At 37.0% G+C, this 27,234-nt stretch overlaps 1 protein-coding gene across 2 annotated transcripts in view; it reads left to right on the top strand.

The window, feature by feature from the left end:
- EPS8 (EGFR pathway substrate 8, signaling adaptor) overlaps positions 1-27,234 on the top strand; it is a 170,816-nt gene that overhangs the window by 46,733 nt on the left and 96,849 nt on the right. Inside the window, exon 1 of one of the 2 annotated variants that reach the window (XM_054664109.2) lies at positions 9,923-10,024. The exons of the other annotated variant lie outside the window; for it this stretch is intronic. Coding sequence (XP_054520084.1) covers positions 10,013-10,024 — 12 coding nt within the window. The 5' untranslated portion in view covers positions 9,923-10,012. Of the gene's footprint in view, positions 1-9,922; positions 10,025-27,234 lie in introns of those variants that run through there. 2 annotated transcript variants of the gene reach the window in all.

Genomic DNA, 27,234 nt, shown 5'->3' with positions numbered 1-27,234 from the left:
GTATGTTTGTCATAAATAGCTCTTATTTTGAGATACATCCCATCAATACCTAGTTAATTGAGAGTTTTTAGCATGAAGGGCTGTTGAATTTTGTCAAAGGCCTTTTCTGCATCTATTGAGATAATCATGTGGTTTTTGTCTTTGGTTCTGTTTATATGCTGGATTACATTTATTGATTTGTGTATGTTGAACCAGCCTTGCATCCCAGGGATGAAGCCAACTTGATTGTGGTGGATAAGCTTTTTGATGTGCTGCTGGATTCGGTTTGCTAATATTTTATTGAGGATTTTTGCATTGATGTTCATTAGGGATATTGGTCTAAAATTCTCTTTTTTTGTTGAAATGCAAATTAAAACCACAGTGAGATACCATCTCACAGCAGTTAGAATGGCAATCATTAAAAAGTCAGGAAACAACAGGTGCTGGAGAGGATGTGGAGAAACAGGAATGCTTTTACACTGTTGGTGGGACCGTAAACTAGTTCAACAATTGTGGAAGACAGTGTGGCAATTCCTCAAGGATCTAGAACTAGAAATACCATTTGACCCAGCCATCCCATTACTGGGTATATACCCAAAGTATTATAAATCATGCTGCTATAAAGACACATGCACACATATGTTTATAGCGGCACTATTCACAATAGCAAAGAGTTGGAACCAACCCAAATGTCCTTCAATGATAGACTGGATTAAGAAAATGTGGCACATATACACCATGGAATACTATGCTGCCATAAAAAAGGATGAGTTCATGTGCTTTGTAGGGACATGGATGAAACTGGAAACCATAATTCTGAGCAAACTATCACAAGGACAGAAAACCAAACACTGCATGTTCTCACTCATAGGTGGGAACTGAACAGTGAGAACACTTGGACACAGGATGGGGAACATCACACACTGGGGCCTGTCGTAGGGTTGGGGGAAGGGGCGAGGGATAGCATTAGGAGATATACCTAATGTAAATGACAAGTTAACAGGTGCAGCACACCAACATGGCACATGTATACATATGTAACAAACCTGCACGTTGTGCACATGTACCCTAGAACTTAAAAAAAAAAAAGACTTAATGTTACTGATCTCAATGTGATGTTGCAAAGGCAACAGTTTGATTAATCTAAGCTGGAGTAGCTAATAGTTTCCCAATGGACTTTACACTTTAAAAGATGATATGTGCTAACCAATCACCTCTCTCCTCTTGGTAGTATTTTTGTTGCCCTCACAAAGTCAGGGACAGGGGCAGGCTCGATAAATTGCAGGGCCAAGAACAAAATGAAATGTGGGGGTTCCAGCTAGGAAAGTCACTTTCCCCTTCTACCCCAAACTGCAGATGGTCAACCTACAAATGATCCTGCCAGGATTCGCTTGGTACCTGAATTGGGGGTGGGCAAGAGGACCCCACTGAGTCACCCACCTAAAGTGGCATCTCACTGCTGGCTCAGGATGGGGATGGCCATTTCCTCTCTGCAACCCAGTTTCTGTCCCTAGTGGAGGGGGGTGGCTGGAGGCAGGACTGCACATGAGCCACAGTGCTAAGCCAAGCTCTGTTACCCCATTGGACTTTATATACAAAATGCAAATTCAAAGATACAGTTATTAAGAATTTAAAGATAATTACCACAGAAAAAGGTCCTGGACCTTTTGAGCCCACGACTCTATGCAGCTGTACTGGCTGCCTGCCCATGAAGCCCACCTTGGTGAAGAGCATTTTTTAGATATACCCCTCTCTCTGGGTAGGGTCTTCTTTGTGGGCAGTCCAATTCTGCCTAGGAATTTGGGCTTTAGGACAACTCTCCATTATTGGTCAGTTTCTTGGCTGCTGCTGCTTTGGAACATACAGGTCACTAAAAGCACCATTTTTTAAAAAAGAAATTGACCTTTTTTCTATCATTACCAATCCACATAGATGTACTCAACTTAATGGTTGTGGACATGATGCATTAGCCACATTTCTCTTAATTTCGCTACAGGGAGGTATTATTGTTTCTATTTTGCATACTGGAGACTGAGGCTCAGAGTAGTTGATAAGTACCTTTCCTGAAGTCATGTATTAATTGGCAGAGCTGAAATTTAAACTTGGGAGAGACTGTCTTATTCTTTAGCCTGTACTGGCTCTCATGTAAATTTTAGCATTAAATCTATATGACACATATGTTCTAGCAGCAGCTTTTTGCCTCAGGAACTTCCTATTTATTTATTTATTTATTTTTATTATTTTTTATTTTTTCTAGATGGAGTCTTGCTCTGTAGCCCAGGCTGGAGTGTAGTGGCATGATCTCGGTTCACCGCAACCTACGCCTTCTGGGTTCGAGCAGTTCTCCTGCCTTGGCCTCCCGAGTAGCTGGGATTACAGGCATGCACCACCACGCCTGGCTAATTTTTGTATTTTTAGTAGAGACGGGGTTTCACCATGTTGGCCAGGCTGGTCTCCAACTCCTGACCTCATGATCTGCCAGCCTCAGCCTCCCAAAGTGCTGGGATTACAGGCGTGAGCCACCACTCCCAGCCTAGGAATTTCCCATTTAGTGAACTTAGTGTGTATGCTTGTAAGTGCTCTAGAGTTTTTAAGCCCTATAAAGATTTTAGTTATTAATAGAGATTTGGTCCTTTATGCAATAAGATTGTGCATCTAGGAGTTTGATTTTTTTTTCTAGTGTTTTGCTCACAAGATTTCTAGTCTGCTCCGATTTTTTCTTTGAGCATGCTTTTTATCCTTAACTTTGCCGTCACCTCGGAGTAGCTTCTTTTGGTTAGTATTCTCTGTATTCCTGAGTCCCTGTGTGTCAGAGAATGTAAGAGTTGAAAATGGTAGACTCCCACAAGGAAACAAACATTGCTTTTTAAAAGCTCATTAAAAACTATCTAAAGTGACCTCAAGGGACCTTTAGAGGCTTCTTTGAAAAGCTTTGTTTACTAGTAGCCTTCTGTACTAGTCAGAGTTCTCCAGAGACAGAAATAATAGGATATCTATTTATGGATGGATGGGTGGATGGATGGATGGATGATAAGGGGCTTATTAGGGGAACTGGCTAACACAATTGTGGAGGCTGAGAAGTCCCACGATAGGCCATCTGCAAGCTGGAGAACCAGGGAAGTTGATGGTGAACCAGGGAAGCTGAGGGCCCAAGAGCCTGAGGAGCTGCAGGTGTGAGTCTCAGGGTCCAAAAACCAGAGACCCTGGAGTTCTAACATCCAAGGTCGGGAGAAGAAGGGTGTCCTGACTATGGAAGAGTGGGAAGAAATTCACCCTTCCTCCACCTTTTTGTTCCATCTGGTCCCCCAGTCGATTAGATGGGTGCCCATCCACATTCAGGGCAGCAGATCCTCCTCACCAGGCCACCAACTCACACGCCAATCTCTCCCAGAAACACCGTCACAGATACACCCAGAAGTAATGTTTTACCAGCTATCTAGGTATTCCTTAATTTAGTGAAGTTGGCACCCAAAATTAATCATCACACCTTCTGTTTAGGAATGTCAGTGGTGGAGAATGTGGACTGTACTGTCTGACAGATGTGGCTCAAATCTTGCCTCTGCCCTATGATCTTGGGACTTTAAACATTTTTCGTAACCTCTTTAAGGCCTCAGCATCTTCACCCGTAAAATGGGAGTAATACTATTCTCAGGTTATTGTAAAGATCACATGAACTAAGGTATATGATGTGTTTTGTGTTGTACCTGGTACATAGAGTGCTATCAGTGAGTATTAGCTATTATTATAGATTAAAGGATCTAGGCTTAGAAGAGTAACCCAGGGATGTAGTCTGTGCTATATTAGAGCAATCTGCATAGACATGCCTGCATGGACTAAGGGGTCAGAATAAGACCAAATGAAAGTCTCTTGAGAGTCGTGTTTCAGGTTTGGTAGATTTAGCTCCACCATGGACTGTTTAACGTGGCATGCTTAATGATTTAATCTGAGGTCCTTGGAGTGAAGGTGTATGCTTGTATGTGGATTCAACAAACATTTATTAAGCACCTGCTATTGCCAGGACTTTGTAGCTGCTGGTATTACAAAAAAAAGCAAGTTGGCCTGTGTCCTTTTGTAGTTTATATTCCAACTATGAGACAAATATGCAAACAAATGACTGATATTAAATACAACACAAGTGCTTTAAGGTACTTAAAATGCCCTAGGGCATAATAATGCAGAATGCCCTAGGGCATAAAGTGAGTTGGAAGGAAGTTGTTCTTTGTTAATATTTTATCTTCAGGGCTAAGAATGTTCTTATTATAGAAGGACCTTCAGTAAGTTCAATGAATTATTTTGATATTTTTAGTATAGATTGATCCTTCAAACACCAAACATATTGAAAATGTAACTTAACTTTGGGTATTTAAGTGACAGAAGCCCATCTTTAAATTTTCCTAACAATATTATTTATCCTTTATCTTCACAACTTAGGTGAATAGGAGTTATAGGCAAAATCTTGTTAATTATGTGAAGACTACCTATAGCTGCAATGTGCAAAAGGTTTTCTTAGCCACTCAGGGTGGGTGTGTTTCTAAATGATCATTTACATCTATGGGAAATATAGCTGGCAGTTGAGAAATGAGTCTAATATTAGTTAGAATAAAAGTGATATTAATTAGAATAATAGTTAGATATTCACAATTAAAATATTAGCTACTATGTATTAAACACTATCTACCAAAAATAACACTAGGGAATATATCTATTTCGGTAGTTTATATACAAAATTAAAATAAATAATATTTCTGTGAAGAGCAAATTCCCCTCATTTACTATTTGTTTAGCTAATTTTAAAGTTTGTATAAAAAGTGGAAAAATGCTACTCTTTCTTAGTTTCTGAGTTTTTAATGGCAGGAGTCATAGGGAAGTTTTTCATGTACTTACAAAAAGCACCTGAGGAATATAGAGCAGATAGATCCAAATCATAAACATGTATTGGTAAATGAGCAAAAATGGAAAATAATTGGTGTCGCGGGACTGTTGAAACAGTTTTAATAATCTTTAAAAAAAAGTCACTAGGATATGCTTTTAGAACTATATCTTCTACAACACAGTAGCATCATTAAGTTTTTAATATTTGGGTATATAATAGTTAGCATCATGGGCTCTGAAGCCGGACTTTCTGTTTTCAATTTTAGTTCTTCACTTACCAGTGTCACTTTGGGCAAATAATTTAATGTCTTCATGCCTCAATTTTATCATCTGTTAATTTAGGATAATAATAGAACTTCCCTCATAGGGTCATTGTGAGGATTAAATGAGTTCATATACATTAGGCACTTAGAGCAGAGCCTGGAACATAGTAAGCTCTCAGTAGATGTTAGTTGTTGTTGTTGTCGTCATTATTTTTCTTTGTAGAAAGGAGGAGGGATGGAACTTCTGATGCTTATTTTTAATCTATGTTACAGAGTCTTCCCTTTGGTATATTTTTTCTAAACTATTTTGTTTGTTTCAGCCTTCTTAAAGTCACGCTTTGCAACCCTTTCTGAACTAAAGTGTCTAGGCTTTGAACTTCAGTAGCTGGTAATGTCATAAAAGGAGAAAATTAAACATTATATGTCTTTTGTTTAACCTCTATTACAGTACCAAATAGTATTACAATTTATTGATATTTATGGTGGTATTTTCTATTGAGCTGTGAGCTTTTTGAAAGAAGAGACCTACACTATTGTGTTTAGTACACTGTCTGGTACTAGGTATGAGGCCTGAGCCCCTAATAGTTGTTCTGTTAAACATCTCATTTATCAGGTTTACCTAATAGTGTGCTTTTCAAATTCAAAAACAACTGAGTTTCCTAGCTGTCTAGCTACATGAATTAAAGTGTGTTACTTTAAATATTAAGATTTTATTTTTTTAAGTATTTAGGATAATTTTTCTTATAAGCATTGAGCACATCCCATCCTTCATAAGCATAATGTAAATTCATCATCATGCGTACTGTTTATTGGGGCTGTAATATAGTGTCTCCATGGAGGGTATTGATATATGCTTGGTTGTATGGTTCTATATCACATACTCTCAGGATGCCTTATGCATTTTTTCTTTGCATCTTATGTATTATTTTTCTCTTATTATCATAATACATCAATTTCTTTCTTCTGTTCTTTCTGCCACATCTAGCAACCCTAGCTTCCTAAATTCAAATTTAATGCTTCTAACCTGATGCGGATTGATTTGCTTACTAACTTCATTAGAACCTATAGAAAAAGAAAGATTTATTAATAAGATCTTAACCAAGCTTGAGGGCATCTTCTGTGAGTAAAATGCAGAAGTTCAGCACATAGAGGGTGTCACATCTATTTAGCCAGCCATATAGGTTTTACACTTACTTTATGACATTGCTGAGGTTGTCATATATGTGTGGCCTCCAGGCAAGTGATTTTTTATTATATTAACCTCTGTACAGAAGAATGAAATTCTCTTCAGTATTTCCGTAGTGTTAACTTATGGCGTTGGAATTCAAATCCAGATCTCCTTTACTCCAAAGTCCATTTTCCTTGGTGCTAGACTCATGTTATAAAAAAGTTAATATTGTTAATTATTACAGTTCATTAAAGTGACATGGTACTAGGGTAGTTTTTGGTTTAAAACACAAACTCGGCCCGGCACAGTGGCTCATGATTGTAATTCCAGCACTTTAGCAGGCTGAGGCAGGAGGATTGCTTGAGCTCAGGAGTTTGAGACTAGCCTGGGCAACATAGTGAGACCTTATCTCTACAAAAGAATTTAAAAATTAGCGGGGTGTGGTGGTACGCACCTGTAGTCCTAGCTACTTGGGAGGCCAAGGTGGAAGGATTGCTTGAGCCCAGGAGGTTGAGGCTGCAGTGAGCTATGATAATGACACTGTACTTCAGCCTGGGCAATAGAGCAAGACCCTGTCACAAAACACAAAAAAACACAAACTCTTTGTCTTTGTCCTATTATTGGCATTTTTTTCTATATAAGTTTTTAAAAATATTCCCAATTATGGATTGTTTAAATATTTAATTGATAGATACATATTCAACATATATTTTACAACAGTAAGTTACACAGATATAGGTTGCATTTAATAACATGCACTTTTAAAAGGTCTACAATTTAAATAACCTGATTACTATGTTTATTTGTAGGCTTTGAGCGCAATATACGTGCACATCTACATAGAAGTACTTAAATGTGCCTATTTTACTTACAGTTTATAAAACGCTAGAAAAATATTAAAAAGATTCAAAATTAAGTAGCTTTGAGGCATTTAGGATTAGACATGAATTCAAATCATAGTTTTAATCTTAGAATGTTAGCTTTTCCAGTACTTCCTAGGGTTACTGTAAGGATTAAGTCAAGTAGCATTAACGTGGGATGCGCCATAAGACAATATTTGATCCTTCATGGTCTCTTTCCTCTTCATTTTTTCCATCTATATAATTTTGAATCTTGATAAAAAAGAGGGAGCAAAAAAGTATAGGAAAGAATGAAATATGTTTCTTAAGCAAAAGCAACTATGGTTTGCATATTGTGCTTCAAAATGAATATTTTTCTTTTATCATTTTGTTACATGCAGAACACCTTTAACTTAGCCTTCATTGGACTAAAGTAGAAACGTAAGAATTGGAGCTTATTTTCATTTCTGAGGTGAGTTCATTTGTAGAAAAATTAGTATATTTAAATCAGTCTACTGTTTCTTTGGAAACTTTGTCATTTGCATGTACTTGGGAATACTACAGTTATCCATGAAATGCTGTTAGTGTGAAGTCGTGGTGAGGGTTCCAGGCTAGGCATTCGGAGCTCCCTGTCAACACCTGGGCTGTGCTACAGATGCCCTTCAGTGTTGTGACCCTAGTTCCTTGACATCTTTGTGTCAGTTTGCTTATTTTTAAAATGGGAATGATATGGCAGTTGGCCCTGCTTACCTTCCAGCTTACATGTTATAAGAATCAATTGAGATCATCGATATGAAAGTATTTTATTATGAACAATGTAAGGTAGAAGTATTAATATCGTGAAGTGTCACAGTGAGTTAAATGGGAATTAACAAAGTTACGTGCAGAGAATCTTTTTTGGTTTTTGTTTGTTTGTTTGTTTGTTTGTTTGTTTGTTTGTTTTTGAGACAGAGTCTCGCTCTGTAAGGAGTCTCGCTCTGTCGCCCAGGCTGGAGTGCAGTGGCGCGATCTCGGCTCACTGCAAGGTCCGCCTCCCAGGTTCACGCCATTCTCCTGCCTCAGCCTCCCGAGTAGCTGGGACCACAGGCGCCCACCACCATGCCCGGCTAATTTTTTGTATTTTTAGTAGAGACGGGGTTTCACCGTGTTAGCCAGGATGGTCTCGATCTCCTGACCTCGTGATCCACCCGCCTCAGCCTCCCAAAGTGCTGGGATTACAGGCGTGAGCCACCGTGCCCAACCACAGAGAATCTTTTTAAGCATGAAACTTTTGAATGTTATTGTAGCCTAATGCCCCTGGAACAGTAGTAAAACAGGGCCATCTTATATGTTGTTTCTGAATAAACTGGCAAACAAATAGAAGAAAAGGAAGAGGAGGAAGCAGCTGAAGAGGAGAGAAAACAAAACTAAACTGATTATATGGTCTTGAAAGCATTGACATTTTTAGAACTACACATCACTTGAAAATTTTTGAAGGAATTGTTAATCTATAGGTTATTAAAAATGAATTTTCTGGCCAGGCATGATGACTCAGTCCTGTAATCCCAGAACTTTGGGGAGGCTGAGATGGGAGGATTACTTGAGCTCAGGAGTTTGAGACTAGTCTGGGCAACATGGAGAGACCCTTTCTCTACAAAAAATACAAAAATTAGCTGAGGGTCTCACTAACTTGGGAGACTGAGGTGGGAGGATCACTTGAGTCCAGGAGGTGAAGGCTGCAGTGAGCTGAGATTGCATCACTGTACTCCAGCCTGGGTGACAGAGTGAGACCCTTTTTCAAGAAAATAAAAATAAAAATGTATTTTCCATTAAAAACCAGCTTACATTATTTTCAATGTTTTTACATTTCTTGCTGTGGAGAAAAGCCTAGTCCCTTCTCTAGAATTTTAATCATTCATCTGGATGCCTTGATATATGTGGTATGATGCTTAGTAAAATGGAATGGATATTTCTTCTATCTCCATTAGTTTTTCTGTTTGTTTGTTTTTCTTTTTACCTGCCTTTATTTCTGTTGTTGTTATTCTTCTTCCATCCACCAAGAACATGTGGTCCTCTTATCTCTGGGCTGAGGTGTTTTCACATGTCCTTTTATTCTTTCTTCATCTCACAAAAGGTATATCTAGGCTTTTTAAAGGTGCCAAGATACTATTTAATGAACAATATGATATGGATTGGCTCTGTGTCCTCACCCAAATCTCATCTCAAATTATAATCCCCAGAATCCCCATGTGTTGAGGGAGGAACCTGGTGGGAGGTGATTGGATCATGGGAATGGTTTTCCCCATGCTGTTCTCACGATAGAGAGTGAGTTCTCATGAGATCTGATGGTTTTATTAAGTGTTTGACAGTTCCTCCTTCACACACTGTCCCCTCTCACCTGTTAGACGGGCTTGCTTCCCCTTCACCTTCCACCATGATTCTAAGTTTCCTGAGGCCTCCCAGCTATGCTTCCTGTTAAGCCCGTGGAACTGTGAGTCAATTAAACCTCTTTCCTTTATAAATTACCCAATCTTGTGTAGTATCTTTATAGCAGTGTGAAAATGGACGAATACATTATATTTCTTTCGAGTATCTGTTTTGGGAGAGGAATGCTGGTCAGCTGCTAGTAAAATCATCTCCATGTACTCCATTATTTAGGTATCGTTCAATTCTAGTGTGGTGGTCATGACTACCTAGGTGGTCATTTTTGTCTAATGTTGCAGCTGCTATTTCTGTGTCTTAGTCTACAAGAAAACGTTATATTTTCCTCACATAGCTTACTTATTCTGTTCCTTGCATAATGACCGAGGTGGCTGTATTCAAAGCCTTAACAATGATTAACAACATGTCCTTTAATCTTCAGAGCTAGCTCAAGAGTTTTATTCTCCTGTGGCCACTGTAACCTCCAAACTATGAGTAATCTGGCAAGTACTTTTGTGTTCTCTTTATTGCAAATCATATTCTTTTTCATCTTTAAGAAATGTTGTTTCTTAGTAAACAGTAGGTCATTTATTTGACTTCTCCAAAAAATAATTGACTATTTAAAGAAAAATAGTTTTAAGGAACATTTACCAGTTGCTTTTTTATGTAGATAGTGAGTGTAGGATGTAGCAGATAGGCCGGGCTTCATAGTCTTCACTGTTTAGTTTTGGGCATGCATGCTCTCTGAGCCTTAAATTTTATAGTTGTAAAAGGGGTGTAGTGTTGGGATTGTTAGGATTAAATGAGATGGTGTATATAAAATGCCTCGTACATTGTGGAGCACAAAGAAGTTCACAGAATAATGTAAGTATTGTTATTACTGATATCTTCTCCTCATTGTTGTTGTCATTATCACCATGATTATGTGGGAAAACCTAAAGGGAGTTTTGTACTAATGGGCTCAAAATGGAATGCATTGTTGATGAAGGTCTCGATACAGTAGATCACCTTGACAAATTGTGTGTAGTCATAGTTTCTTTGATACACCATTCATCTTCGTTAAGATGAGAATGTCCAGCCAGCCCTAGAGATATGTCAACATTTCTGGCTGAGATTAATATAGACTTATGAAAATGGGTTAATTGGTCACTAATGAGCTGCATTACTGGGAATAGGGTTAGAGTTTTATGAAATGCGTAGTTTCACTTTAGACTTACCTACTCTCAGGAGTAGGCAGTTATTTAAGTAGTAGCCAATTAGAAAGAAAAAAAATCTACTTTTTCAGTTTGTTTCCTTTTTATGGATAAAATGAAAAAATTCCATCCTGAAATCAGATTTTAAGGAACAGATATATATAGTGATTAACCACCCAGCTTCCTTTTGCCTACACACACACATGCACACACACACTTTATCTTCTGTTTTTCATTCAGAATATGACTGCGCAAGCTGTAGGGGTTAGCTAACAGCACACTGAACAGCTTTTTGCTGCCAGTTTGGGGGATGATTGAAATTATTGACCCTTACACGAAGACAAAATGAAATACTTTTATGCAAGAATACTAGGAAAAAATCTTCTCTATTCAGAAAATACTTTAGCTCTTAGAATCTTTAGCATGAAGTCACATGATGTGAAAAAGCCAATTAAAAGTCAATTAAGGCCAGGCGCGGTGGCTCATGCCTATAATCCCAGCACTTTGGGATGCCAAGGTGGGTGGATCACCTGAAGTCAGGAGTTCGAGACCAGCCTGGCCTACATGGTGAAACCCCGTTTCTACTAAAAATACAAAAATTAGCCAGGCGTGGTGGCAGGCACCTGTAATCCCAGCTTTTGGGAATCTGAGGCAGGAGAGTAGCTCGAACCTGGGAAGCTGAGGTTGCAGTGAGCCGAGATTGTGCCATTGCAGTTCAGCCTGGGCAACACAGTGAGACTCCATCTAAAAAAAAAAAGTCAATTAAATATTTTTAATGGTGGAAGGCTTATTAAAATTTTATATTCTGAATATGTCTTCAAAATACTTTGAAAAGAGAATAAACATTTCCAAGGCTACAGGAATTCTGTTTAGAGGATTTGGTTAAGCTAGCTAAAAACCTGGATAGCAGTTGCCCATGACATTTTAATTATTCTATCTAAAAAAGATGAATTTCTATGTCATATATAGATATGCCTTTAAGGTACTATGATATATATTTTTGACTGAACTTTTTGCACAAGATGCATTTCTGAAATAAGTAAATGGAATATTTGAAATGTCATCTGTGAATCTATTTTTAAAGCAGTATTTAACATCTAATAGACCTTGTGTGCTATTGTAGATGTTCTTATTTATATGTAAAGGAGGGCATGCCATTTGTATCTCTTTTTTTTTAGTTATATGGGAGATGCAATTATTTTCTGAGGGGAGTGAAGGAAAAGAAGGGCTATATTATAATTTGAGGACATAGTTATTATGGGAGACTCTCTTAAGGAACCAACAAGAAAGGAAGTATAGATGAGCAGCGGTTAGAAACTAGTCGATACTGATAACAATGTATAGTGGTCCTAATAGGTTCATAATTCTCTTAAAAGGAAAACAGGAAGCAAATACAGAGAAGATTGAGTAGTCATATGCCAGGGTAAAGAGAAGGACCCTGCCCTCAAAGAGTTCATAGTTTTATTTACAAACTAGAATTATCTATCTTAAAGTCCCATCGTTTTTAAGCTGCCTGCAGACAATTATAGTCTAGTTCTAGTGTATCTTGTTGAATCTTTATTTTTCAGAATTGTCTTCAAGTACCTAGCTCCATGCTTACAGTTTATACTCCCCAACATAGGTTAAATTAAACTGGATGGAATCAAGTGCTAAAGAAAAAGTCATGCTTTTATTCTTCCAGTGATGGACAGCAGAAGTTTTAGAGTAATCAAGATCTGAATTTGAAACCTGGCTCTGCCACTTAACTTATGTGGTCTTGGGCAAGTACCAAACTCTGAGCTTTTATTTCTTCTGTTGTAAAATCATGATTATCATACCTATTTCATAAGTTAGCTGAATGGGTAAATGACTCCGTGTGTGTGTGTGTATTACAAAAGTGTTTATCAAATAACTGTAATTATCAATATGGTTATCAAAACTAAGGAAAAGTTGAGATGCCCCAAAGTTATAGAGATGGGAGTTGATATAATGGAGAGGGTTCCAGGTGACGATGGACTTCAGAAGCTACACAGGTGAATTTACAGTGTTGTGATAGCCAGTACGGAGCCATTTTAGGTTCTTGATCCCTAGAAGTGTATTGTGAATAGTTAAATCAAAATGTATTTAAACAGGATTAATCGGGAGATACTATTCAAGAGGTGTGTGGGGAGGTACAGACCTTGAGAGTTAATCATACCTATGTAAACATTAATGAAGGCACTGTACATATCAAAATAAACTGTATTCCTGCTTATAAAAAGTACCTCAACATATTTAGACAGATTGAAATCATACACGCATTCTGTGAACACAGTGGAGTCAAACTAGAAATCAATAACAGAAAGATAAGTAAATCTCCAACATTGAGAAGATAACACAACACACTTCTAAATAATCCATAGGATAAAGAGAAAATTTCAAGGGAGATAAAAAATACACTGACTAAATGAAAATGAGAACAGAATATATCAAAATTTGTGAGACACAACTAAAGAAATTAAAAACTAACAGAAATGCAGAATGCCTTTGATTCCTTTGATGCCATCAGTAGATTGGAGAGGGCTAATGAAAGAATCGGTGAGCTTGGAGGTAGGGCAATAGAAACTTCCCTAACCGAAGGCATAAGAAGAATGAAAAAACTGAAACAGAATATTTAAGAATTGTGAGACAATTACAAAAGGTGTAACATATGCAGAATGGGAATGCCATGAGGAGAAGAAAGAGAGAAAGGATCAAAAGAAATATTTGAAATAATAATGACTGAGAATTTTCCAAAATTAATGACAGACATCAAACCACAAATCTTGGAAGCTCAAAATTAATGACAGACGCCAAGCTCAGGACAAACACCAAAAAATCTACAGACAGGCATATCTTATTCAAATTGCAGAAATTCAAAGACAATGGGAAGATTTTGACAGGTCGGGGGGTGACTTCACCTTACCTTTAGGGGATTAAGGGTAAGAATTACATTGGACATCTCTTCAAAAACTATGTAAGCAAGAAGAGAGTAGAATGAAGTATGTAAAGTATTGGAAAACAGAAACAAAAATCACTTAGAATTCAGTATCCAGTAAAATTATCCTTCAAAAGTGAAGGAGGAGTAAAGACTTTCTCAGACAAAAGAACTGGGAATTTGCTGCCAGCACAGTGCCTTACAAGAAATGTTTTAAAAAAGATGGATTTACAAATATTTTCTGCTAGTCTGTGGCTTGTCTTTTCATTTTCTTAACAGTGTCCTTTAGCCCATTTTTATTGGCTTGAATATTTTGCTACCAAAGTTTGATATTAACATATATTGTGCTTTAAATATTTCTAGAAATAGCATCTCTGCAACAAACATTTTCAGTTTAAACTTATTGAAAGTCTCAGGAATGGAGTGTTGTTTTGTGTTCAAGTAAGTCACAAAGCATAAATATTTCACTGAAATGTAAATAGTAAAATCTGTGATTTTAGGCCTTGTATTTTCATGTGAAAGATATATGCTATCCTCACATAAATATGGTGGTATTAGGAGCAATGCCTGACTCTTCAAATTCTATTAATGACTCAGCACCCAGGAGAGTGTTCCTTATTATTGTTGCTGTGTTTGTGTAACATTCTCTAAGGTTCTTTGTAGTGAGGAACAGATTACCCTTCCATGAGTCAGGATCCAGTGTTCTTAAAAGGGCCACTGCTGTAGTTTCTTTAAGCTTCATCTTGGATTGTTATTAGCTTGGCAAGGACAGTGGATAAATTATATACACACATACACCCACAAGACACCCCCCTGGTTTGAAAATGGAATCTATGAATTGGCTTCCGTGCCTGCTTTTATTGCCATGGTGATGAATAATCTGCTGAGTTTTATGGTTGGCATGATTCTTCTGGATTAGGTCACTTGTGTTTTCTTTCTGTAATACCAGTCGACTACGCTTTTGGTAACAGTTAAAGTTCCATCACTAAAAAGCTAGTAGGTAGAATGCAAAGCTAATGATTTAGTAGAATTAGCTACATCAATGCTTTTTAATCTGTTGATTATTCCCTTTCAGTGCTAAGTAACAGGGGCTTACTCATTTCACAGGGCTTTAAATCTTTCCATTGCAATCAGACCTGGTAGGGAATTATTCTATGCTGCAGTTATAAGTTTTTCATCATTTATTAAAGCATTATGGGAGAACCATCTTGATGAAAGCATCTTAGTAAAGGAAACTAGACTTATTTATTTTATTTTAGTTTTTTGGGGGGATGGAGTCTCGCTCTGTCACCCAGGCTGGAGTGCAGTGGCACAACCTTGACTCACTGTAACCACCACTTCCCAGGTTCGAGTGATTCTCCTGCCTCAGCCTCCTGAGTAGCTGGGATTACAGGCACGCGCCACCACGCCCGGCTAATTTTTGTATTTTTAGTAGAGACGGGGTTTCACCGTGTTGGTCAGGCTGGTCTCGAACTCCTGACCTCGTGATCCGCCCACCTCGGCCTCCCAAGGTGCTGGAATTACAGGTGTGAGCCACTGTGCCCAGCCTTATTCTTCATTTTAATGAGTCAGAATTTTAAATACCTTGCTTTACTGTATTTACAAAAGTTGTAGCAATGGGTCAGTTGTCTTAAGTTAAATTTATTAGTATCTACCAACATTAAAGGAAATATTAAAGTGTTTCAATTATGTTTAAAATAAAACACAAGAATGAGGAGTGATGGACACAAGTAAAACAATGAATTTGGGATAATAAAATGAGTTGTTGATTTAGAAATATATACTATATGCCAAATGGTCAGATCTACTTGGGGATATAGTGAGAGTTAATCTACTTGGAATCGTTGCTTCTAAAGCAAACCCAGTTGTGTAAAGTCCTACGTATAAAGGTAGATATTAAATCCACGAGGGAAGTAATCAGAACCCCAGGTGCCCAGGCTTTGTAAAAAATTTAAACAGTAAAACCGTAGTCACTTGTACTTAACTTAGATTTAACTAAACAAATTCATAAAATTTCCTGAGTGGAATGATGGTTTCAGAGAGCTAGTGAGTTTCAGACCTTGAAAAAATACCACTCACTGAACTGTAGTCATTCTTAACTGTTTAACAATTGAAATCTAAGTTGTCATATGTTTAAATTAGTACAGTTCTGGTTATGCTGTGTCTTTTCCAACTCATAACTTTCAGTAATGAAAATAGCTTTCTATTTAATTAGCCTGAATTAGATTTTCCTCTCTCTTCCTTCTACATCACTAATGAAACTGGAGTAATCATTTCTGCTTGAAGGATGACTATATGATTTCATTTATCCCTAATATAGTACACACTACATAGTAGGCACTCAGTAAATCTTTATTCATTCTTTCAGGAGGCAAAGCAGAAACAGATTAACTAATTACCAGCTCAGACCAAGTTAAGAAAAATAAAGCTACAGATTGTCACTTCAAAATTTGCCTCTTTTTGCTGTCTTACTATTTTAAGGAGTGCCCACTATATCACTAATATCTCTGGCAAGAAAGCATTCCATGTGTACGTATGTAAGTGTGTGTCTTCATTTTTTGCTGCCACCACACAGACATCAGGCTTTTTCACAAAATCCGACCCCCTCTCTTGACCATTTTTTATAACTACCCGGCATGTATCACTACAGAGCTTTTGTTCTGGTCCTTCTACTTGGACTTTGGCAGATATTTGAACTCTTCTGAGCCAGTGCTTTCCTCTTCAGGGATTTGTTTTTAAGATTTTCTTCCTTGCCAACCACAGAGACTGAATTTTATATCCCACAGATGAGTCTGAGATTTCCAGCCCCCTCCGTAAATCCCATCACTCTGTCACTCTTGACAGTGTAATTATCCCTTTTGTTTCTTGCTGCTTTCCTGCTAGTAATCTTTGTTCCTCAACATGTCCTTCATCTGAAAAAAAAAGGCACCCAATCCTTCTTGCTTTGTCAGCTCTTTAATTTCTCTTGTGAAATAATCCTCAGATATCAGCTCCCCACAAAGGCTTTCTGGAGGAGAAGTGGCATTTTGCTTCCTTAAATCTTTCTGTCTATTCAATTTTCATGAGTGACTGATAACTAGCCATCATATTAAAGTCTTCTGATCTTATATTTAAGTATGATTTTTTATTAGATTTATGTTTTGTTCAGTGTTTATGCTGTTCAGTGTATGCATGTGCTATGTGTACACTTTTAATATGTGTATCTATACCTGTATTTGTAAAACAGAGAAACCTAAAGGCCAAATTCTGCATCTTATTTTTGAACCAATCAAGCAGCCTACTGATGTGAGACAAATTTCAACAAATGCTGAAGACACACATCTGATAAATATATAATAAAACTTGTATGTTGACAGAGCTTGTAAATTTTTAAAATTCATATTTTTCCATCTTTTTGTTCATTTCTCTGTTATTTGATGATGATGAGTCAGGATTCTTTTAATGAGATAATGAGATCTTTACAGGTCTAATGTCCAAGGTTGATACTGTGGTGGTGAGTGAATCACCATATGATGAAGACCCATTGTGTCACCGTATTTTAGAATTTTTCATAAGGTAACAAAGGTATGAGAATTAGGCAGGACAATGTAAATGAAGTGCCGTGTAAACTACAAAATGTATGTGCACACCCACGCAGATTTTTTTTTTTTTTAGTTTTTTTCCTTTTTTTTTGAGACAGGGTATCACTATATTGCCCAGGCTGGATTTGAATTCCTGTTCAATTCTTCTGCTCAAGTGATCCTCCTGCCTCAGCCTCCCAAGTAGCTGGGATTACAGGTGTGAGCCACTGCAACCAGCTACATGACTTTTCCGGAGATCTCTTGAGGGTGATTTCAGGTGATACACAGTTAGTGGTATGAGATAAAGCACATTGCTGCTAAAATTCCAGACAGTCCCCATAAACGAGTAGAACTTGCTTCAGTTATCTAGCAGGTAAGTATCAGATTTGCTGGCTTATCCTGATTTATTGACACAGATCTGTGGACTGGTGGTATCCTATTGGAATGCAGAATGACATTTACCTTGAAAAAGAAAGTGGATTTTTTTTTTCCTAACAAGATACCTAGGAGTGAGTGATCTGTGGATGTTGAATTTTTTTCATTGTGACATAATTCAAAATGACAAAGTGAACTGAAGACTTATTATTTTCATGCATTGTATGCTATTTTAAGTTTTGGAGAAAAGAACTTCGGAGATTTTATTAGTCTGTTTTTACACTGCTGATAAAGACATACCCAAGACTGGGTAATTTATAAAGAAAAAGAGGTTTAATGGACTCACAGTTCCATTTGGCTGGGGAGGCCTCACAATCATGGCAGAAGGTGAAAGGCATGTCTTACATGGTGGCAGATAAGAGAGAATGAGAGCCAAGTGAAAGGAAAAACCCCTTATAAAACTGTCAGATCTCTTGAGATTTATTCACTACCATGAAAACAGTATGGAGGATACTGCCCTGTGATTCAGTTATCTCCCACCAGGTCCCTCCCATGACATATGGGAATTATGGGAGCTATAATTCAAGATGAGATTCGGGTGGGGACATAGCCAAACCATATCAGAGATTGAAAAGTTTTAAAAGTAAAGTGATATCCATACTTACAGATATTGAGATGTCTGTAAACAGTCTCCCTTACAAAATAGAGCAATGTTAAGATAATTTGTGTGGGAGATATGCATATGTATATCGTATGTCTTTCTAAAATATTCATACATAAGACTCATACAAAGTGACTATTTAATATGTACTTATTATACCATAACAGTCAAAATTTGAAATAGAGCTGATCTGAATTAGTTTATATGATTTGACAACACATAAAACTTTGATAAACTTTATTCATATTAAGAAAAGCTACTTTTTCTTTCTGGGTCTAAGTCTCATGTTTACCTAATGTTGAAGTCTTTGAAAGAAGACTTTTTGGTGATATTTTACATATACCTTATACATAAAGTACACAGTTTATCCTGGGAGTCTGAGATGAGGATTGAATATTGACATCAAATTCTGAAAGTTCATAAACCTTAGGATTCACTGACCCAAAGGTGATGTTTTGATTTCATATTAAGAAGCCGTAGAATTTTTCTGTTAAGTCAATGAATTCTAGAATATTCAAAGTCAATAAAAGATAAAGAATAATGACAGATGCCTCTATATAAATGACGTAATGATGCTTTTGTACTAGTATAGTTAACCTGTTGGTTATCTTCAAATTTAGTTCTGTATTTGCAGTAAAAATTAAGGTGACCTTCTGGGATTTGAGAGGTAGCATGAGGTTAGTGGGTAAACTTCATCTTCTTAAGTATAAAATGACTTTACTTAAAAATTGATCAAAAACTTTTGGTTTTGGATTAAGTATAATTAGAATAATCTATGGAGGTATACAGAAAGGATTACCACTTCATGAGATTTATAAAAAGATAAACAGATGTGGTTTTTAACTTGAGGATGTTATTGAGAATACAGAAAGACATAATCTATAACCTTTTTTGAAGTGTAGATATAGAATAGGTCTACGTTAATTTTTTAAATTAGAACTTGACACTGAAAACATAAATCCAAGATGTATGTATATTTTGGTCTTCAGGAAAAATCTTATGCATATTTGTACCTTATACATATACAATTAAAAATCCACACTGATGACTAACAAATGATTCCTCTTTATCTAAAAGGAAAAAGATGAAAAATCAGCAAGAAAATATTGAAAACTTTAAGAGGAATGGTTTTAAAGAAAGGATACCATCACTACTAAGCAAAGAAATAGTAATTTTTTCCTCTATCAGATTGAAAAAGATATATATATATATTTTTGAGACAGGGTCTCACTCTGTTGCTCAGGCTGGAGTGCAGTGGCACAATCATGGCTTACTGCAACTTTTACCTCCCAGGCTCAAGTGATTCTCCCACAGCAGCCTTCCGGATAGCTGAAGCTACAGGTGTGTGTCACCATACCCAGCTAAGTTTTTGTATTTTTTGTAGAGATGAGATTTCACCATGTTGCCCAGGCTGGGTTCAAGTGATGCATCCCCCTCAGCCTCCCACAGTTCTGGGATTATAGACATGAGCCACCCTGCCCAGACTTGAAAAATGTTTTTTTTTTGTTTGTTTTTTTTTCAAACAAGTGATATCCAGTGTTTTGGTGAGAGTGTGAGATAGCAGAAAAAAAAATCTACTGGTAGCTGGGTGCTGTAGTCTGAATGTGTCGCTCCACAAGTCATATTTGAAACCTAATCTTCGATGTGATAGTATGAAGAAGAGATGGGGCCTTTTGGAAGGTGATTAAGTGATGGAGAGCCCTCATGAACGGGATTTGTGCCTTTATAAAAGAGGTGAGAAGGAACCGTTTGCCCCTTCTGCCATGTGAGGACACTGGTAGAAGGAAGGCACCATCTTTGAAGCAGAGAGCAAGTCCTCACCAGACACTGAATCTGCTGGCGCTTTGATTTTGGACTTTCCAGCCTTTGCTGTGAATGGCAGCACATTACAAATTACCCAGCATAAGGCATTTTTGCTATAGCGGTCTGAATGCACTAAGACAGAGTGTAAGTTGGTGTAACATCTCGGGAGGGAAATTTTGACAGTGTATTAATAATTTAGAGATGGGCATATCCTTTTACATAGCATCTTCTTTAGAATTTTACATTAAGACAACATTCTGGAATAGGCATAAAGATTTATGTTCAAGGATGGCAGTTGCAGATTGTCTTTTATTTTTCAGTTGCAGATTTTTATGATAAATATTAGCAATGTACTACTCAAGGAAAGATTAGTTACATAATTTTTGGGGGGGTAATTGTTTAAAATAGGCTGTAGAACAAGCTTGTCCAACCTGAGGCCCAGGACAGCTTTGAGTGCGGCCCAACACAAATTCATAAACTTTCTTAAAACATTATGATTTTTTCTTGCGTTTTTTTTTTTTGTACCTCATCAGCTATCGTTAGTGTATTTTATGTGTGGCTCAAGACAATTCTTCTTCTTCCATTGTAGCCCAGGGAAGCCAAAAGATTGGACACCCCTGCTGTAGAAGGCTTCAATGAGAAATCATTCATAGTGCGATGGTCTTTTTGTTGTGACTTCTCAGGATACTTTGAGTTAAAAGATTATAAAACCAGACAGACAGTAGCCCCCTTTGAAAAAAAAAAAGTATGTATGCATTAAAAAAAAACTAGAAAAATTTATAAAATGTGAAAGCATTTGTCTCTGGCTAGCAGGATGACTCATGATTTTTGTTCTTAAAATAGTTTTGTATGTTCTAACTTTCTGCCATGGATTTACTTTTATGATCAGAAATAATATTTATAATATATAATAAAAATTTTAAAAAGTCTGATATTTGGTGCTGAATGAAACACTAGAAATCCTGTAGGCACTTCTTATTTCTATTTGTTGTAGTAAAGTGTGCTTTTATTACTTTTAAGTTTTCAGGAAAATCCTTTTAACTTGATGCACAAGACAAAGGCAAACAAGATTGTTGTCTTTCACAAGAAATGGAGGATAAAATGTACTATTCCAAAGAAGGAAAACTGATGGGCTGAGATGTAGAGCAGTGTGCCTTCTAACTGGAGAGCTGCCTGGGGGTTTGGAGATGAAATTTTTTATCTATTGGTTCACAGAACCGGCTGCTTCCAGACGATTACTGTTTTGTTGAGCCCCACAAACCTCGTTCTTTTAGCTGAGTATTATGTAGTTTTTCCAGTATTGCTTTCTTTCCCTCATTACATCTAGGAAAACAGTTTGGAGATGAGCTACTGGAGTTAAAAAAATCTATTTGGTTTTATTTGTCAATTAAAAAATCTATTTGGTGTGTGTTAGGTTTATTTTTGTGAGTGGGGAATGGCATATGACTGTATATTACAGACATGGGTGGGTTTCCTACAGATTGTGAATGGGAAAAGTTTGAGTTACTCTGTTGTGGTATTTGTGTTATAGTATTTTCTTGCTTTCTTTTCACTCTGAGTATATGTGGACATATTTTTGATTGCCTTTACCTATTATGTGCCAACTATTGTACTAAGTGCTGGTGATACAGTGGTAAACAAAGGCTGGCCCTTGCCCTCAAGAAGTATGTATTCTAATGGGACAGACAGGGCAAAAATAAATGACATGCAACATCACCAACTGTAGTAAGTGGTAGGGAGAAAATAAAAAATAAAAGCACACAGAGATTAATGCAAGAGGGTGGGTTAGGTTTGGGGATAGATAATCTCATACAGCACTTTAAATATCTGGGTTGCTTCTCTGAGCAAGTGGTAGATAAACAGGCTTAAAGGATGAGAATTGCTAAGAAATGGAGAACTTGAGTTTCAGGCAGAGGGAGCAACATGCCCAGGGAGTCCACGGCTGGGGCAAAGTGAGCAAGGAGGTAATAGAAAGAAGGAAAGAGACAAAACTGAAAAGTGAGGCAGGGGACAGATCCTAAAAGGGCTTTTAGGTGACAGTAAGAGGCTTTGATTTTACTATGACTGCATTCAGACAACACTGAAGCGTTCTAAGTAAATAACACGACCAGATTTAAGGAACACCCCATTTGTTGATCACTAAGTGTATGATTATTTGTAACGCTTAGCAGAATGTGACTGTCAATGAACCTCTTTTACGGTATGCTTTGGTTACATCAGTAGTGTGACCATTATGTTCTTAGTCACCCTGGAGTAAAGAAGAGTTATTGTTGGGCATGATGGCACATCTGTAATCCCAGCTACTCAGGAGGCTGAGGCAGAAGGATTGCTTTAGCCCAGGGGTTCAAGTGTAGCCTAGGCAACACAGGAAGACCTTATCTCTTAAAAAAAGAGGTTACAATTTATGTTACGTCATCTGATCCCAAGTGTTATCTAGCAAGGGGGAAATATTTGAATTACTTAGAAAACTCAGATGTGATTTTTTAAATCTATCATTTATTACTTATAATCAGTCAGGTACTATGCTATACTCTTTTCATATATTATTTGAAAATAAGATGTGAAGAAGATACTATTATTTTCATTTTATAGATAAGCAAACAGATTTAGTAATGTGGCCAAAGTTGTATAGCCTTAAAGTATGGAGTTGGGATATGAGTCTGTTTTGTACATGAACCTGAATTCTTTACAACTACATTCTACTGCCTATACTGATGATTGGTTTGTCACATAACACTAAATTGTATAGCCAGGAAAATAATTAAGGTTTAGATTTCAAATCCATGGCTTTTTGGCCATAACATACCACCTCTTGACATAGTTGGTTTAATCTGTTTTTCATAGCCCCATGTCAAAAATAGAAGGGGATTAGATACCATTTTTAGAATTACAATTAAGAGGTCTTAAACTATAATCTAAATAAAGATTAAGAATTGGTTAGGAGAATAAGCATTTTATCAATTGAAAATAAACTTGAAAGGGATCCTTAATATTTTGCCCACCCAGGGTAAACCTTCACTGCACTAACAATTTTCAGCCAAAGGCCCTAACTAAATTCTGCCACCTGGGCAAACTCTAGTCCAATGATATTCAAAGAAATTAAACCATTTTAAAAACTGATATGTCCTCTGGCAATTTAATGTGAGTGTATCACTGTGGCATTCAGCTTCAGATCATGTGTTGCTGTAATATCTTCTCTTTATATGACTGCATTTCTGTTGTGTGTCACTGACACGGCTTGTCTGATTTCAAGCCCTTTCTATCACTCCTATTTATTGGTAACATACAAGCTTCAAGGATCATTTGATGTGCAAATTTAATTGCAGGTTTTACTTTTAAAGGATGACATAAGCTATATCATTTTAACAACTGTTTGCACAGCTTTTTCTAAACTGCTACTCAGAAAACAGGCATTTTTATTCTGTGTATTGTAATGCTTCCTGACTTGTCAAGGCTGCTTGCTCAGTAATTAACTTATATGTAAGTATGTATGTATGTGTATATATATATATGTATGTTTATATATACATATATATGATGATGTTTTGCAGTGCTTCAATAGGTACATGCTTTGGAATTAAACTTGGGCATTTCCCCTGATTTTTTGATAAGAGGACACCTTATCAGCATTCACAGTTCCTTTTTTGTATTTACTGATTTGCCCCTTTCTCTTCCTTCCTTCCTCGCTTCCTTCCCATTGCTATATAGCACATGATTATAGATAGGAGAGGTTAAGTCTTGCTACCTAGCTAATGTGATAATTTCCTGACAGTATTTCAGAGTTAAGGTAAAAATACTCCAGAAAGGATTGATACTTCTGTAAGAAATGCCTTTTTTTTTCTCTAAATGGCACTTAAGAACCCGGAAGCACTCATGATTTTAATAAGCTGAAGTAGTCCTGTCGTTTTGTTTAGAGTTTAACTTTTTGTGGAAAGGACAGGCTTTGAGGACATTGTAGGTTTAAAAATGTGTTTTACAAGGACCTTCTAGACAATTCTTTTGATATGCATTCACCAACATGTCCAGCTAGCTGATTTGGTAGAATATGAGACTCTTGATATGCGCTCATCAAGCTAATTACAGGGGATGGGAGTTCCATTTGAGCCAGGTGAAATGAGGAAAGTCTAAGTAAAATCTTCATAATTATGGGAAATATTGATACTACATGCCAAAAGCTTTCATTTTCCCTGCTTCAGTTCTTTGTACCTATTGTGTTTCAGCAGAGTCTGTATTTAAATGGGAAATTTTCAGCAGAAATGGGAGGCTCTATAAATATTGTTATTCAATAATTTGTAAGGTGAATTTGCAGATGTCCTTATAGTAACTCATAATTTTTCCTTATTCGTCATTAGGTTTTGTGACTATTTGGTTATTTCTTTTTTCAGAAATTTTATGTTGAAAAGTGTAAAACTGCTAGTTACTGTATTTTAGCCAAAATCTAATTAAATAGGTTTTCTCCTTTTAAATTTGAATTAGGAAAATGTTCTGGGGTATTGGATCTGAATGAGACTGTACAAATTGGTCTCATTGGTCTCATTTTACAGGTGAGGAAGTAGAGGCTGAGAGAGGTTAAGTTACTCACCAAAGGTTATAGAGCTATTAAGTGGCAGACTTGGTGCACAAACACAAGCTTTTGGTTTCCTTGTGCTGAGGTCTTAACACTTTACATCTAATCTTTAGTTATAGGACATGAAAGGAAATGAGAAATCACTTTTTCCACCAATTTTTTTGTTTCTTGCTGGCTTTTTAACTGAAATTGCCAAATAAGATCATGTCTTATTGGAGCTGTACAGTGATTTCTGGGTTGAAAGTGACATTTAAAATCCATAATCAAATAAGTTTGTGTGGTGTTTCCCTTAATGCATTCCTAAACATTGCCAATTTAAGGCAAAACTACCATTTTGTTCATTTATATTCCTTGTTACATAATTTTGCGGTTCATTTTTCTCAAATCAATATTTTCCTAACTTAGACTACTAATGCCATCTATACACTTAATTTAAGTATGGTCTCACTCTTCTAAATAACTTCTGGAAAGAACGTATAATATTGGTCCTGCTATTTATATTTATTCATGCCAAGAAGTGTCCATTTCATTTCTTTTTTCTTTCTTTCTTTCTTTTTTTTTTTTTTTTTTGAGATGGAGTCTCATGCTGTCACCCAGGCTGGAGTGCAATGGCACGATCTCGGCTGACTGCAACCTCTGCCTCCGGGGCTTAAGCAATTCTGCTGCCTCAGCCTCCCAAGTAGCTGGGATTACAGGCACGTGCCACCGCGCCCAGCTAATTTTTGTATTTTTAGTAGAGATGGGGTTTCACCATGTTGCCCAGGCTGGTCTTGAACTCCTGACCTCAGATGATCCACTTGCCTCGGCCTCCCAAAGTGCTAGGATTACAGGTGTGAACCACTGTGTCTGGCCCCCTTTTTTTGTTTTTTCTACCTTTAATCCTAGCTCTACAGCCAAACAATAGCTTCAACCCATACTGACTCATTGAATGTTTTAACAAATTCCCATCATTTACATGCCAGGCATGTTTGTCCTTTTGCATGACTATAATTGTAGTTAGATATGATTCTCCCAAAGATAAGTCATATTGCATCTCCTGTCCCTCTCCAGGTAAATTGTTAAAGCATTTGATTGATCATTGTATCCATACAAATTTAACTAGCTTAGCATGTATGTAATTGAAATTTGATAATACGTAGTTTAGAGTATTTCTTTAGAAACTTCTGTTGGGTTTCTTACTCTCACTGAAAAAGGTATTAAAGTTAGGAGAAGGATTGGTTTAGAGAAGACAAAGCAGATAGTGGATCTTATAAGAAGAAGGAATGAAGGACCAATGAGGAATTGGGGTTGAACAATACAGGAACTGAAAGTGAAATTTTGCTTATACTTCCAAGATGAATGGATTGTGACATTGTTGATCGATTCTGCTTGGTTGTCCTAACAATTTATGTAAGTGACCTCACATCATTTTGGATCTGATGATCTTAGCGGACAGATTATGTTACAGCCTATTTTGTCTGCCTCTATATTTGTAGTTACAAAGTATGGGAATGTAGGGCAAGGTTACCAGTAAAGATGTGTGTGTGTGCAATTTCCAGCTTCAAGAGCTTTGGAAAAAAGTGCAGTAACCAAATCTGTCACATTCAAAATATATAATATTTCCTGTGACTACTTCTGGTAAACTGCCCTATCATAGGAAACTGAAGGAATCAGCAAATACCCATGAGCTTTGCTTAGAATTGTTCCACTATCATTGATATCCTGTGTATGGATATGAATGACTATGGATGGTTTCAGTCCATGCCATTTTTTTAATATTTGGACAATGATTTGTCATATATCAGTCTGTGCCAGATTAGCCTTTCATAAGACTTCATTATCATCTTTACTGATAGATAATTCAGGAGCCAAAGGTATATCAGAATTTTGTTTAACAGCAGGGTATTAACTGTACCTGTTAACTTACTGTTAGGAAACTGTCTGTTTCCAAGCAGCAACATTTTTTGGCATTTGGCAGACCTATGGACCATTTTTAAGAGACAGTATCTTAAAAATGACGGGGATTGGAATTGGGACACTCTCTCAGATTTCTTTCAGCTCTCAAGTTTAGTAATACTTTGAAATGTTGGGTTGGAATTTTATGATTATAGTGTTTATTTTGATTATATTCTTCGTTTTGAAGGGTTTTCTTCTTGCTACTTTTAATACTGATTTTCTCATCGAGGAATTATATTAGTACTTTCTGCTGTTCTCTCCATTGGTTTCAAGACTTAATATTATTATCCTCTTCTCACTCCCTTCAGTTTCTGTGTCCTGCCATGTTTTTTTTTTTTCCCTAATGTCCTTCTGTTGCAGTTTGGGTTCCCCAGAAAGCAGATTTTGAGATGGAAATTAGTGTTCGGGAAAGTTTATTAGAAAGTGTTCTTGGGGGCCAGGCGTGGTGGCTCATGCCTGTAATCCCAGCACTTTGGGAGGCCGAGGCCAGCAGATCACCTGAGGTCAGGATTTCGAGACCAGCCTGGTCAACATGGTGAAACCCTGTCTCTATTAAAAACACAAAAAATTAGCTGGGCACTTTGGGAGGCCGGCAGATCACCTGAGGTCAAGATTTCGAGACCAGCCTGGTCAACATGGTGAAACCCCATCTCTATTAAAAACACAAAAAATTAGCCAGGCGTA

Source organism: Pan troglodytes, chromosome 10 (assembly GCF_028858775.2).
Source record: "Pan troglodytes isolate AG18354 chromosome 10, NHGRI_mPanTro3-v2.0_pri, whole genome shotgun sequence".
Taxonomy (NCBI): Eukaryota; Metazoa; Chordata; class Mammalia; order Primates; family Hominidae; genus Pan; species Pan troglodytes.
This window is presented reverse-complemented; position numbering and strand designations above follow the sequence as displayed.